The sequence below is a fragment of the Tachysurus fulvidraco genome, chromosome 2 (assembly GCF_022655615.1).
Source record: "Tachysurus fulvidraco isolate hzauxx_2018 chromosome 2, HZAU_PFXX_2.0, whole genome shotgun sequence".
In the NCBI taxonomy this organism is placed as follows: domain Eukaryota; kingdom Metazoa; phylum Chordata; class Actinopteri; order Siluriformes; family Bagridae; genus Tachysurus; species Tachysurus fulvidraco.
Window position 1 is genome coordinate 32,123,385 of NC_062519.1, and position 16,152 is coordinate 32,139,536.

At 35.1% G+C, this 16,152-nt stretch overlaps 1 protein-coding gene across 9 annotated transcripts in view; it reads right to left on the reverse strand.

Moving 5' to 3' along the window:
* The window catches only part of atp11b (ATPase phospholipid transporting 11B (putative)), a 46,724-nt gene extending 36,312 nt beyond the window's left edge, over positions 1–10,412 (reverse strand). For all 9 annotated transcript variants that reach the window (XM_027158468.2, XM_027158443.2, XM_047802715.1 and 6 more), the window contains exons 1-3: positions 10,059–10,412; positions 2,219–2,335; positions 1,575–1,664 (exon numbers count right to left, since the gene is read on the reverse strand). In XM_027158468.2, coding sequence (XP_027014269.1) covers positions 1,575–1,664; positions 2,219–2,335; positions 10,059–10,085 — 234 coding nt within the window. In that variant the 5' untranslated portion in view covers positions 10,086–10,412. The remainder of the gene's footprint in view (positions 1–1,574; positions 1,665–2,218; positions 2,336–10,058) is intronic.
* Positions 10,413–16,152: the final 5,740 nt, after the last annotated feature.

A 16,152-nucleotide genomic window follows, 5' to 3' on the forward strand; every position in this document is an offset into this window, starting at 1 on the left:
TCTTTATTCTTAAACCACAGCAATTTATTACCAATTACAAAAAATCATTAATCTTAGAATTAATCTAATAATTTACAATTTCTTGACAACAGACACATGATACTATTTTAGCAATTTGTAGTTACATGTAAACAAATTCAGGCATCTATTTATTCTTACAGAAAAAAAGTATGAATCTGTATATTACTAGTGGTGTGTCTGACATACAAGTCCTTATGAATGTTAATAAAAAAATAAATGTTGTAGAAAAAATACAGTAATATTCTGCTGTTACAGAAAAGTACTCAACATCAACCAGAGATGAGAATTCTACAATACTGTGGTATAAAGGGGAATAAAATTCATCAGAGAAATAAGAGAGAGCTGTAAAATACAATAAATGAAGGCATTAAATGTTCTAATTAAAGTAATGTGTGTTATGATTCTGTTTAAAATAAAATCCCACTAATATAATTATAATTCTGCTCAGATTTCAGTCATAGCTCCATGACAATCTGACTCTCATGACCTTTACTCTATGGTGGCATATTTGATAAAGAGCAAGCTGCCTCAAGGGCACTAGCATGATTTATTAAATGTTTCAAAAATAATATTAGATGACCTATACAAAATAAACAAATAAATGCCATCAGTCCCATAGAGTTTAAATCTAACTATTTGATGAACAATATAAAGGAGAGTGAAAGAATACATGATTCAAGAAAGAAGGTTGTGATAATTAGAGCCATTCAGATGCTGGCTACAGATGCCTGCTGAATTCCTCAAGGGTATGTTAAAGTAATTCACACACATACAGACACACACACATACAGACACACACACATACAGACACACACACATACAGACACACACACATACAGACACACACACATACAGACACACACACATACAGACACACACACACATAGACACACACACACATAGACACACACACACAGACACACACACAGACACACACACACATAGACACACACACACATAGACACACACACACATAGACACACACACACATAGACACACACACACACAGACACACACACACACAGACACACACCCACACACACACATAGACACACACACAGACACACACACAGACACACACACATAGACACACACACATAGACACACACACATAGACACATAGACACACACACACACATAGACACACACACACACACATAGACACACACACACACATAGACACACACACACACATAGACACACACACACACATAGACACACACACACACACACACACACACACACAGACACACACACATAGACACACACACACACACACACACACACACACACAGACAGACACACACACAGACAGACACACACACAGACAGACACACACACAGACAGACACACACAGACAGACACACACACAGACAGACACACACACAGACAGACACACACACAGACACACACAGACACACACAGACAGACACACACAGACAGACACACACACAGACAGACACACACACAGACAGACACACACACAGACAGACACACACACACACAGACAGACACACACACAAATTTACATGCACACACAGACCACATCTTACCTGGACAAGGAAGATGATGAGGAAATAAAAGTTGGCTATCCTTCTGAACTGTTCGAACAGATTTTTGGGAATGAAATTCCATATTGTGTACTGCAGAGGAAATAATAAAGCTGTATGAGTGATTACCAACCCCACCAGGCAGAGAAAAGATGAAAGAAAAAAATAAATCTAATAATTCCTTTATGTTTAGCATGACATAGGGATGTGTAAGAGTTTAATTTGGTTTAGGACAATAAAAACTACACAAAAGTATGACTGTACATTAACAGTGTTAATCACTTCAAGTTATGCATCACAGATTCATATTTTACTGTAGATTTGATAATAAACCAGCAAAACTCAGTCCAATGTGTTCAGAGATTTAACATGATTTATAAAAACGTATTACAATAATAAAAAAAAAAACAGTTTACAAACTTTGCACCAAGTTAGCAAATTTTAAAAACATTGATGGTTAATAATAATGACAACAAATTATTTAGAAAGATGAATCGGTCAAATTATGATACTGTGAATAAGACTAAAACATTGAGTAATGTGTAGAGGATGCCATTTATGAAACATAGCCATTAATTTTAGAATGCAGACTATAGGTCTTGTGCTGCAGAGGTGGTAATTATCTGACTCTCTCAGTCCAGACGTACCTTGGAGGAGATGATTCTGTTATCCGCAAACTTCTGTGGAACGTAATGCCCATGCTGAGGGAAGCGGTTTGCGATGTAAATGGTTCTGGTGTCACTTTGATGTGGTGGGTCGAAACCCTGCAAGAGAGGACAAACAGGTCAGACATTCAGGCTTAGTCTCATCGTAATGAGTCCAAAAACAAACTTTCTTCCTAGTAGCATTTACTTATGGTATGTATGAATGTATGGTTCAATATATATACAGTATGTATAGATATGATTGACTTGTTTGCTCCAGTGGACAGGACACAAGAAAGTACAATCAAAAAATGAAGCAATTAATTATGAGGATTAAAACTTCTTGAATACAAAATTCCTGGAAATAAACCATAGGTGACATAATATAAATCTAGTAAAAATAATAATATTAGACTTAATGAATTATCTTAAACTACTAGAAACTATAAAAACTGCTTAGTCTTTAAACATACAACCAGGTCCATACATTTGATCATTGAAACAATTTTTGTATTTTTGCCTTGGTACACCACCATATTGACAAAAGCAAAAACCTTTTTAACACAACAGTGTTTACAAACAAAAATACTGCATTAACTAAATATTAGAAAATACAGAAACTCCCACAAAGCTTTTTTCTTCCTTTTTTAACTTATCCCCTTTGGTTGGTTCAGTGTTATGTTTCAGGTCATTATCCATCTGTACTGTACTGTAAACCGCCATCCTATTAATTCTCCAGCATTTGACTGAATCTGAGAACAAAGTGAAGCTCTTATACTTAAATTGTACTCGAAATGCATCCTGCTACTTCAATCAGATATCAAATCATGAATAAACACCAGTGGCCTAGTTCATTGGCAGTCATACATGCCCATGCCACAACACTGCCATTACCATGTCTGACAGATGACGTGGTATGCTTTGGATCACAAGCTTTTGAGTTTAATTTTAAGCTTAAAGATAAAGACAAAATGGTGAGACAGCATTAAAGATGGTAAAGAGATTCTGAGAAGAATGAAAGAGAAAATCTAATGTTAAGAAACAATTTAAATAATGTATTTTTGAGCTCTAATCTCTGTAAAAGGCCTTCAGGAGCATAAATGACAGCACATTACTTTAACTCATAAAATAAAAAAAGGCCTTGAGGAGGAAACGTGCCCAAGTGCTGGCCTGAAAAGTGCATTATTAATTCAGACATAGAGCAGCCAAACAATTCATTTAGGAAAGGTCTCACTGGCAGCACTGCAGACTTAAATCACTTATTACTGAATTCCACTACTGGCCTTTTATTTACAGTCCCAGAGGTAGGAATGCAGGATGTCAGACATGACGCACAGCAAACAAAAATCATATTCCTGATGAAGATTAAATCCCATGTAAACACGAACCAAGCTTTTTTGTGAGGACGTGACCTCCTACAACACAAGTAAATAGATTATGATGCAATCTAGATTTCTTACTTAACTACTGCACATTTGTCAGAATAATTCAATCTAAAGAGGGACACTAATCTAATCACGACCAGATCGATCGCCATGACAACACAATCCATTTCCATAAAGCAGCTAAGAATGGAAGAAATGTTTCTACTTCGCTTTTACGCTCTCTCTCTCTCTCTCTCTCTCTCTCTCTCTCTCTCTTGCAAGACGATAAAAACAACAAATGACTAAGGAACAGAAAAGCAGACTCACAAGCCAGGTCACTATACTAAATTGAGAACAATATTTTAGAATTTAAAAAAATGATAAATTTAAAGGAATTTCATTTGTGCATCTTGTTTATGACTATTACTATATCTTTATATGAAGATGGAGACTACTGTATGAAGAATTCATAATAAATAATTTCTTTAAATTTCATTATCGGTTTCTGCATTTTTAAAACAATATTTACGGTGATTAATAACTATCTTTATATTTTTAGTCTAGGTTATTCTACCAGGACAATTTTAAACCAACACTCTCACTAGGTGTACTGTATATTTTCTGTATTTTTAGAAAATCTGTCAGCTATTTATTTTTGTTTTTGCTCCAACTAATGAGAACAAATAAATTGATATTAATGTCAATAACCGGTTCAGCACAATTTTACACTTTATATATATTTATAATTTAAATATTTGGTTCTGTTTTTCTGTGTTTTCATTCTCTGTATTGCTTCTAATCCCTGTTCAAAAAGACTTTCACTTTGAAATATTCCAGGCAGAGGTGGCAGTGAAATGAGCACATGAGAAAGTCATTTCATTTACAGCTGCTGTTTCTGTAACATGAAAATTAGTGAGTTAGAAAGCCACGTCACCCAACCCATGTGACAACACTCACATTCAACAGCTGCCCTCGCTGAGCTTTTGTGTTAGCAGTGTACACACACACACACAAAAAAAAACGTACACACACTCTAATGGCAGTCAACATACAAGGCAGTCAGATGTCTCACTAGCTTATACAAAAACCATGCATACAGTAAATGACATCATCCTACTCATAAGATTAAACTATGGTGACAAAATGGGTTTCACTATTAAAAGGAATTATATAAGAAATACACATCACTGATACAAACACATTCCTCCCACTATTAACTATACATTTGTCACTGAAGGAGTTTTTCAATAATGTTGAAATGGAAATGTGTGTGGACATCTATTCTGAAAATGAAGAGAAAACGCATTTCACTTTAGGGAAAGTCTCAGTGTGAGTAAACACACTTTACATTCACTTTGCATGCCATGTCCTTCATTTTCTTTTAAAAAAGAAAAACGACAGAGAGGAATTTCCCAGTACGTTCAAGTGTTTACAGCTGACCATTATTATTATTACTATCACTACTACCATTTTAACCCCCTTATACAGAGCAGCTTACAGTTATCTCATATAAAGCTGAGCAATTGAGGATTAAGGGCCTTGCTCAGGGGCCCAGGAGCTTGGTTCCGATCAGTAGTGTGACGCCCTAACCACGGAGTTACCACGTCCCATTTATGGATGGGGTTAGCGTTTCTAACAATCGGGGCTAAAGCTGTAAATTTCTTTTCCGGCATCATGACAGGAGAGTTTTTAGTCTTGTTAACTTGATGAAAGTAACAGAGAGGCTGGTGACTGTTTAAAGCTGCTACAACGTAAGTGAGAAAAAGAATTAGTTTTGCGGATATGATTTAAAATTAAATAAATGAATCAGAATAAATGACAGGAAAAAAAACTACAGAGCTTATATATTGACAAACTTCTTTGTAAAGCCCAAAGTCATTAGTCATTAGTTGTAGAAGTTGGTCTGGGTTTCAATGAGATGTTTATGTGACTAAACACACATAACCTAAATAAATGATAAATATATTGTTTATACACTGAATGCTGAATAAATGAGTATATACACTACAATGAATAATGATTAATAAATAAATAGAGCAGGTCTGCAGCAGATGTGTGATATAAGAATAGTTTTGAGAAACACAAATGCACATGAAATAAGTTATGTATATGTATAAACAACAGGCACATTAATAGGGACACCTGCACATTTATGCAGTTATCTAATCTGCCAGTCATGTTTTAGCAGTACAATGCAAATAATGATGCTGATACAGTTTTAGCACTGTGATAGTTATGCATAGCTGCCGGTATCAAAGCAACTGGTTTGTTTCAGAATTTGACAGGATGGCAAAACTCAAAAATGGCACTCTACAATAGTGGTGAGCAGAAAAGCATCTCAGCATGCAAATCAAAGCTTGAAATGGATGGGCTACAACAGCACAAGAATATATACTTTCATTCCAATCAGCCAATAGGAATCTAAGGCTATCAAAGGTATTGACTGAACCACAATAGACAGCTGAAAACAAAAAAAATACCAAATTTTTTTTTTCAGCGGTCCAGTGTGTAGGAATCTGAGCCCATGATAGCCTCAGATTCTTGCTCTTGGCTGGCATTAACCATGTCAAGTACAAAGTCAGAGAGATCACACTTTTTTTGGTCTGATGATTGATGTGAACAGTAAGTGAGGCTCTTTACATGTATCTGCATGAGTATTTGGTTTGTGCTGCTGCCACATGATTTAGTTAGCTTCATGTATGTGTAGGTATTCCTATAAAATGTTACAGTGAGTGCATGTATTCTGTGATGTTTTCTTTTTCAGGATTGATTTATGTTACATTTACATTACATTTCTTATATTTATTAGCCTTAGCTATTTTTTTTTCTTAAAGAAGTGATTTTTGTGTTAAATCCCTGTAAAAAAAAACAACTGACTGGTATCAGAAAAGAAAGTGTCATTGTGTTATCTCAAGCCAAAGTGTGTATTTATCACAGGAAATAAATTATTTTGTAAAGACACAGTTTTGTAATTGCACTGCTGTTACAAAGGAAGCTTTAGGATCTTAATTTCTTTGGACATTCGAGTAAAGATTTCTAAGAAACTGAATTTTTAAAAGGCACAAGACCGACTCACATTCCACAGTGTTATGTTTAGAATAAATGGCAAAGTTACTTATGTAACTAACGTTTCTTTGTCTAGCAACCATATTATCGAGGATATTCAATATCTCACTCTGCCAAAGAAATTTAGCATGGCAGGTTGTGATAATTATTGTCTGTCTTGAATGTTTTGTAATGCTTTAAATAAAATGTCATACTTTAGATAAACACAGACTTGTCTTTATTTGACATTGGTTACGTTTCTAATTACCACTATAGCGTTTACCAGCTAACCATTTGGTTTACCCAACATATGAGGTCCCTGGTTATTTCATAATTTTGATGTCTTAACTGAGATAAAGCAAATTCCCCCAGCTTACGTAAACTTTTAAGGAACTAAGTGTGAGAATGGTCAAGTTTGTCATCAAGTAAAATAAGCTAAACAAACAACGCAACTGCAGCATCTATGCTCGGATGATATAATGATTTACTCATATTCCATTTAGCATCAGCTAAAATCACATTAATTGTATATTTGTGCTTAATTAAATGTATCAAATTAACAGAGCTTCTTTTTCCACTGAGCTCATGTATAATAATTATAAGTCTCCAATTTCCTTACATAAGCAAAGAGAATGTAACGCATGAATACACACTCTATTTTCTGTAAAGAATTTAAGTCTTTCAATGTTAAGTCTTTCACAATTGCTGTGCTAACAAACAGTAAAGCAGATAGTTTAATACTGAAATACCAGCATTACGATGAAGTTGTGTGAAAAAATCAAACAAGTGATTCTGACTTTATTTTAGATCAAATCAGATTTAGAACTTTTCCTAAAATATATCTGTATGTTCATAAATTGAAAGCAATTGCATCAGATCCATTAATAGATTTCAAACAATTTTAAACAAGAGAGTATTTTAACCTGAATAGAGATGATGAGTGAAATATAGTAAATGTGCATTTTAGTAAGTGTTCATGCTACTGACAATGTAAGGTGTGAAAGTGAAGGCAACCACACACAAAACAACCACACCCTCCACTCATCTCAGTGTAGGAACATTTTTGATACATGATCCTTCACTGACACTCACAGAGGCCACTCCTTCTTCATGGGGGTGACATATAAATGACTCCATCACTTATAGTGACAGACACAGAGGCCACTCCTCCTTCATCCATAATGACACCCACAAAAGTCATGCCACCAATTCCTGACACAGACAGATTAATTGGCTATTCCAACATACATAGTGATATGCAAAGAGGCCATGACTTCTTCACTGGGATTTACAGATACAAAGGCAAAGCTTACTTTATACAGACTAACTTAGGTTTCCCTGTGAAACCTGCACTTCCTGTGCAATGCTGACATCCTGCATAACCTGAGCACATGATGCAGATAACACACGCCTGGAAAAGCTACACTCTGAAAACAGAAAACCTGTCAGGTGAGATCAATTCTATCTGCAGGCTCAACAAGCAGCTAAGTAACTACATGCATAATCGCAATAAGTCTGCTTCTGATGACAATGGAAAACGTGCTACCCTTCACTCTGTGCATACTATATGACATGGAAGAGGCATAAGGTGCTGGACAAATCATTATAATTTGTTACTGTGGTAAACATGCTATTCACATATCATATGACAGATTATATAATAATGACTAAAATTTTATTTTATTAAACAAGTCCTCCTCCCCAAAAAAAGGAAATAAACACATTTCTCCTTGCATAACATTTGTCAACAATTATTATTATAAAACTAATGTCAATGATTTATTAAATATAGTTATGATGTGAATTTATGTTGCTGCACAAGTCCCTTTGAATGAATAACAGTTTCATGAAAACACTTTCTGTTTCTCTTCATGCTCAAGATTCCATGCAGGAAGTTTCACGCTTGACTTGTGATAGAAAAGATGAAGAGAACTATGGAGGAAATACACTTAGGGAAATGTGAGAAATCAAATTCCCGGTTCAAATAAAACCCAAAATAACAAACAGGGCATAAAAACATGTGGATTTGCTGTTAATGGGTACAGATGCTGAAATAAATTAACCACCACCATTGTTATTATAATCTAGATTAATCTGGCAGGATATTATCTCTCAGCACAGCAAAGATAGTGAATTATATTTATTATGTAAATCATAAAATTGACTGATATCATGCCTACACAGTACACCTGTAGAACTTCAGAAAAGTTTTAATAAATTCTTCCTGTAATTCCTACTAGAACTGAGCGATATGGCAAAAATATATCACAATTTTACAACAGGTAAAATTCGTTACTGCTTTCTTCCTTTTTGATGACGTAGATGGCACAATACATGTCTATTATTTATCTCAGACATACGTATCTAGATTTATTTATGCATGAAAATGAGAAAAAAAATATGAAAAAAATTAAAATTTAATTATGTTAACATTAAATCGGCTGCATTGCATATTGAGATACTTTATGACAGTATCAATATTCTGACGTCATACTGCCCAGAACTTACTCCTAGTCACATTTATCCTCAAAAACAGATGACATGAAAAAAACTAGTGCAATTTCACTGGACAATATTTTTATGTAATTAATGATTAAGGTATTTAATAGTTTTAGTAAACCTATGAAAATTAGACAACTTATTTATTAATAGATTTTTAAAGTACTTTTGTTCAAAAAGACAAAAACAAATCTCTAAAAACAAATAGGCTTTAGAGATTTGCACATCCTCTGCTTCTAGGCTGATTTTTTTCCCCCATACCTGACAAACCAGAGAATAACAACACATGGGAACAAAACGAAAGCTGACAGGAAACCCAATTATATAAAAAATAATATAAAAAAAACTCATCATTATAAATTTTTAAACCCTTAAACACAAATAACCTCCTATGAAAAGGGAGGAAATGTCTATTCATCTCATTGATATATATTTTTACATCAGTTTGGCATCATCAGATACGTTTCTGCAAAGGAGCTCAATACATAATAGCCTATACACTTTAGTATTCTTACTCTGTTATTTAACTTTATATACATAGATACAATGCATTCGTTTCACTGTTATTAAAATACAACATTATTCTATAACGTTACCTACTATGTGTGACGTCATTACTTAAGTTGGTGAGTGAAACTCTACAGAAGAAGCTCAACGTTCTTGTAGCATTCGTTTTATTGTTCGGATATAGAACTAAATACTGTTGTAACTGTGAGATATTAATATAGAAATTATCGTAACCAACACAACTCAATAAAATATATATCTGGCTGTTCTGGCACTCAAAACCATACACTTTTCTTCTAAAAGCTAAGTTCGACAGCTAATGCTAATTAAAATGTCACGAACACCGAATATCTCCTCTTACTAAAACTTACATTCTATAAGAAATAATAAAAAAAAACGTTAAAAAACAACAGTAAAGTGTAACTCACCAGCTGCTGCCGTATCCACCGGAGCATCCTCGGGATTTTAGCTTAGCTTAGATCGGCTAGCTCAATATGATGCGTTGCTAACGGATTAGCTTGCTAGCTAGCAAAAGTTAGCCAGCTCGCCTTCCCTTTCACCGCCAGAATACTTCCGCAACATGAATATTTTCCTTCCACACAAAATTCTCCTACTATACATTACGTGATGACAGAAGTTGTATAACGTTAAAAATAAACATGAAAATAAAATATTAATCATTCATATCTGAGGTAAAGTGAAGCTGCTTCTCCTCCCACTGACTGAATGATGTTGAAACAACAAACCGCTCAGACACATACTCACTGGTTGCCAGGTTGATTCAAACACAACTCACCAATTAATTTATTTTCATAGTTGCCAGATTGATATTTGTGCAACATTTGAAATACAGGTTATCATTTATAGCGTCTATAAACTTTTTTCTTTTCTTGAAGTAATTATCCCAAGCAAACACAACATGTCGTGTTACAGAGAACACGTAAAGCGTAAACGTTCAGTGGTTAAGGTGTTGGGCTACTGATCGGAAGGTCAAGGGTTCGAACCCCAGGTCCACCAAGCTGCCACTGCTGGGCCTCTGAGCAAGGCCCTTGTTGCTCAGTTGTAAGTCACTCTGGATAAGGGTGTCTGCTAAATGCCGTAAATGTGACTGTTTCAAATGCTGAATACAATTTTTAATTACAATTAAATATTATAATAATGTTAATTAAATTTAAAAATTAAATATTTATTTACGTCATAGATGATTTTTCATCATCACAAACAGCAAAAATGGCCAAATAATGTATAAGATTTTTTTAATGTAAAATCAATTAGCCAAAAACTGATATCAGAGAACATTTGTTTTTAATCTTTAGACAATTAATTCTGAACTATATTTACAAATGTAGCTTGATTTTGTGTCTCGCTGATAGGTGCATGACATAAAAATATACATTTTAAGTAATAGTATAATATAACTAATACAGAAAAAAAACCATTTCTAATAAATTTGTACTCGTCCGCCATCTAGTGGTCATAATAAAGAAACACGTGGTAAAATAATATCCAAGAAACGAGGAGGAAAATGTGAACATGTCTTTGACTAACGGTTTACAGGACCAGATAGACATCCACTCACGATTACTCTATCAGCCATAGGATTTTAACTTCACTCTTGAGAGAGCCATTTTATTCTCTTTACTTGAATTGAATTGAACTATCTATTCAATTCAATTCAATTCAAGTTTATTTGTATAGCGCTTTTTACAATTGATATTGTCTCAAAGCAGCTTTACAGAACATAAACATAGAACAAAAGTTTATTATAAAGAATAATTTAATAAGATTAATAGAACACAAAATTGAAGATTAATATTAGATATGTTTAGTTCACAATGTGTATGTATATATCTGAGCCGTATGTAAGGTTAAAGAATAAAGTGTAAAGAATCGACTCTTTTTGGAAAGTTGAGCCAAATGATCCGACTCCCATCACTAACTTCTGGTGACCGAAATACAAAAAAATATATTTACTTTTTACAGATTCCAATAGTGTTTGCATATACAGAATTATTATTTTCTTTTCCACACTCAAACACTGAAGTGAAAATAAATGAAATTATTTCATTACCCAATAGATGGCAGTGCAACATAATGACAAACAAAAACAGTGTTAGGTTTAATGACATGAAGTGAAAATATATTATTAGTTAGATTAAATTAGAGACGCTAATACAATTTCTAAGGTTACATATAGTCTTTAAGTTAATTTTACATATGACTAAAGACTACATATAGTCTTTAGTTAATTACTGCTACTGTAAGACTATTTGAATCAAATGTAACACAAATATATGTTAATATTCCTGGTATAAACACCTCATTAGAGTAACTAAATCGCTCAGTTAAACACTAAATACAAAAACTAGCAATATAGTAAACACTAATTTACAAGCTAGTGATAAACACTAGTCCAATAATCCACAAATAAGCATGATACCAAACTGTAATCCACAAACTAGCATTATAGTGATTCATAGTGTGTGTGTGTGTGTGTGTGTGTGTGTGTGTGTGTGTGTGTGTGTGTGTGTGTGTGTGTGTGTGTGTGTGTGTGTGTATCTGTCTCTGTGTCTGTGTGCCTGTGTGTCTGTATGTGTGTCTGTGTGTGTGTGTGTGTGTGTGTGTGTTTGTGTGTGTGCGTGTGTGTGTGTGTGTGTGTGTGTGTATATATGTGTGTGTGTGTGTGTGTGTGTGTGTGTGTGTGTGTGTGTGTGTGTGTGTGTGTGTTTGTAAAATAGTGAGCATTGGTTCAGACAGTGGAGCTGAACAAATTTAAATATTATTTCGGCCCAGTGTCTCATTGTTCAGGTTTATGAGGCCAGGAGGTAAAAGGATCTCTTTCCAGAGCCACATCAGAATTGGAAGTGTAAAACTAAAAAATAGAAAGCATAAAGAGATTTAATTTACCAAATTGCCATAGAAATTTTATTTCCTGTTATTTAAGTTATTTCCTGACCTTGTGTTAGCAGTCAGCTAAACAAAGACAGCTCTAAAAAGAGACAGTCTGATTAAAAATGTCTAAAACATTGCCAGCTAAGTATCATTTTCACAATTTATTCAGATGTTTGAAGTCACGGCAAATGGACAGCAAATGATTTCAATTTGTAATCAAAATGTCTGCCCTGTGCCATCATATCATAAAAACAGAGAAGAGCTTGTGCTTTCACCTTACAGAAATGTTTCAACTGATCCAACAGAACAGATGTGTGTGAATGAAACTGCTATAATTTCACCATAGTGTAAGCTTAAACAAAGATCAGTGACATGAAGAGATGTCAATGAGGCTTGTGGTTAAATGCCTCAAATGGCTTTCACCTCAGGTCATATGTGACATATGATGCTGATCCTCAAAGTGTGAAATTTCGTGTAGTAAACATATACTACTCAATCTTTTCAATATAATTTTTTATAATTCTTTTCCATCAGTAGATGTCCTTCAGGGTGTGTGTGCTTGTATGTGTATGTGTATGTAAGCGTGCCTGTGTGTGTGTGTGTGTGTGAGTGTGTGTGTGTGTGTGTGTGTGTGTGTGTGTGTGTGTGTGTGTGTGTGTGTGTTTGGTTTTGTTATTCATGTATCCTTCCATTATAATCTTAACATCGATCCCTCTTCGTTTCTGTTTTCCTCATAATAACGTACGAGTCTGGAAGTGTCCTTCTCCAACAGGATGTCTGAAGGACCTTGAATGCCCTTGAGCAGCTCTTGAGTGATTATTACTGAAGAAATTATTTCTCTGAGTACTTTATGATGGAAAACCAGGCTGAGCTCCTTTCAGAGAAGAAATTCTGTTTGAATTAATTCATTCTCAGACAAACCCGCTGACTGAGGTGAGATGCTTATGATTCAAAGAAGAAGAAAATAGAACTGAGTTATTAAACTGAAGGATTTCCTGAGCAGGACTTCATGCTGGAGAGGAAAATTGGGCCAATAGCTTAAAAATAATATATAGAGACACAAGTTCTCAGAATCCTTGGTTTAAAGATCATAAATAATAAATCAGAAAGTTTTGCTCTAAAAATCATCCATCTTTTTGAGACACTTTCTAAACTTTAAATCCTTTTTGTCACTAAGTATAGTTTATTAGCACTTTAAATTATTAAAGATATATTAAAGCACTGAACATTATCCCTATGTCCTCTTTACCAAAATGCACTTGACCACACAAAACTTATCCAGTGTGTGAAGTTTCCTCCTTTTTGAAATTTTCACGACAGACTAATGTGGCTAACAGGTAAATTAAGTAACGGCTGCTATTATAACAGCATTGTTTCACTTTGTTTTTGCAACATAGATAATAACTAAATAATCAGAATCAGAATCAGAATCAGCTTTATTGCCAGGCATGTTTTCACATGCAAGGAATTTGTTTTAGTGACAGAAGCTCCACAGTGTAACAGAATGACATACAGTATAGACAAAATTTTATGTACACATTTACAGATGTGAAATATGCAGTTGAAATATATATACACAAATATAGGCAATTTGTATGTACAAATTTGCAAGTGTGAGAAATGTGCAATTGAAGTATACAATATACTGTATACAATTTGTATGTACACATGTGCAATTGTGAAATGTGCAATTGAGGTATACATACAGTACAAATGTGCAAGTGTGAAATGTGCAATTAGGTGTTGTGTGTTCCATGGTGTGAATTGTTCATCAGATGGATTGCTATAGGAAAGAAACTTCCTATGTCTGGTCGTTCTTGTGCTCAGTTCAGAGGGAGTGTACTGGATGTGAGGGGTCCAGAGTGATTGACTTTGCCCTTTTGCTCACTCTGGAGGAGTACAGGTCTTGAAGAGTGGGGAGAGTTGTGCCAATGATTCGCTCAGCAGTTTGGACTACCCTAGTCTTCTGAGATCTAATTTGGTGGCTGAGCTGAACCAAACAGGAGGATGGATTCAATGATTGCAGTGTAGAACTGTTTTAGCAGATCCTGTGGCAGGTTAGACTTCTTCAGCTGATGAGGGAAGTACAACCTCTGCTGAGCCTTTTTCACAATGGAGTCTATGTGAATGTTCCACTTCAGGTCCTGGGAGATTGTGGTTCCCAGGAATCTGAATGACTCCACTGCTGTGACAATGCTGTCCATGATGGTAAGCGGGGGAAGAGCGGGGTGTGTGTGTGTGTGTGTGTGTCCTGAAGTCCACTATAATAAATAAAGTAGCAGTATAAATAAATAAAGTAGCAGTATAAGTATATATTACATATAAGTAGTAATAAGCTTCATGTTGTGCTGATATAGAAAAATGACCAATAAAAGGGTGGTACGATAAAGCACACTTGGAGTTACCATACTTGTGATAAATTTCCAACAACAGCATGTACACAACCATTTTATTCCTCTTATACACAACAATTACATTTTTATTTATTTAAGAAAGACATGTTACACTTTTAAATTTGGAAGGCAAATCAATGTAGCATTTCACATAAGCAAGAAACCGTAGAGCATGAACTCGTGTCCTGATGTGTCCGGGAGCATGAACTCGTGTCCTGAAGTGTCCGGGAGCATGAACTCGTGTCCTGAAGTGTCCGGGAGCATGAACTCGTGTCCTGAAGTGTCCAGGAGCATGAACTCGTGTCCAGAAATTCATTGTTACAGGTCTACCTCTGACACTGGAGACTTTGTCCATTAGAATGTGACAGAAATGTCTCCTTACAGAAAACTTCACCATATCAATGTTTAATCAGTTTATGTGTAGCATTAATATAATAAACCTGTGATTTGCAGCTGCGCTATTCTCAGAGCTGCTGTTCTAGAAAATGAATCAACACCTTCTGACCAGCGAAAACTGAGATTTCAACAACACTATGATCTATGAACTTTATAATTCAAATAAAAACATTATTATCAGCCGATCTAGCTAACATACAATTTCCGTCTACAGACTTTAGGCCAAGTCGCCTTCCAAGTCGCCTTCCACCAAAGTGTGAATTGCAGAAGAAAGTGTTTCAAAATAGAGCTATGACTGTTATTAACAGTTTTGCTGAGTTTATTGCTTTGTGCCCCTAAGCTGGCAAGGCAATGAGATTTGCTCAGTTTACTCTGATCCATTATTTACACTTAATAATATTTATTTTACTTTCCACTGCCTCATCAGTTAATGTTTTGTTGCCTCACAAGTTCAGAAAGCAGGGTTGAACTTCGCGTTCGCTTGGCATTCCTACAGCAGTAATCACAAATATACAATGTCATATTTTCTCATTGTGTTCCCTCGGTGGCGGGAGGACGAGGCATTGTGGAGCAAAAGGTCACTGCGATTCAGCAACAAACGCATCTGAACATGTGCTGAATGCGTGGCTGTAAATTGCATTACACTTGTAGTGGAGAAAAGATTCAGGTTAATTTGGTAAACACAGGGTCGGGCCTTCTGCAACACGGTTATAGAAGTATGAAGAGATGTGGAAATGAGGAGGGATTCTGAACGAGAGAGTGAGAGAGAGAGAGAGAGAGAGAGAGAGAGAGAGAGAGAGAGAGAGGAGGGGAAAATGCTGACTCTGTGGGCTCGGGCCTG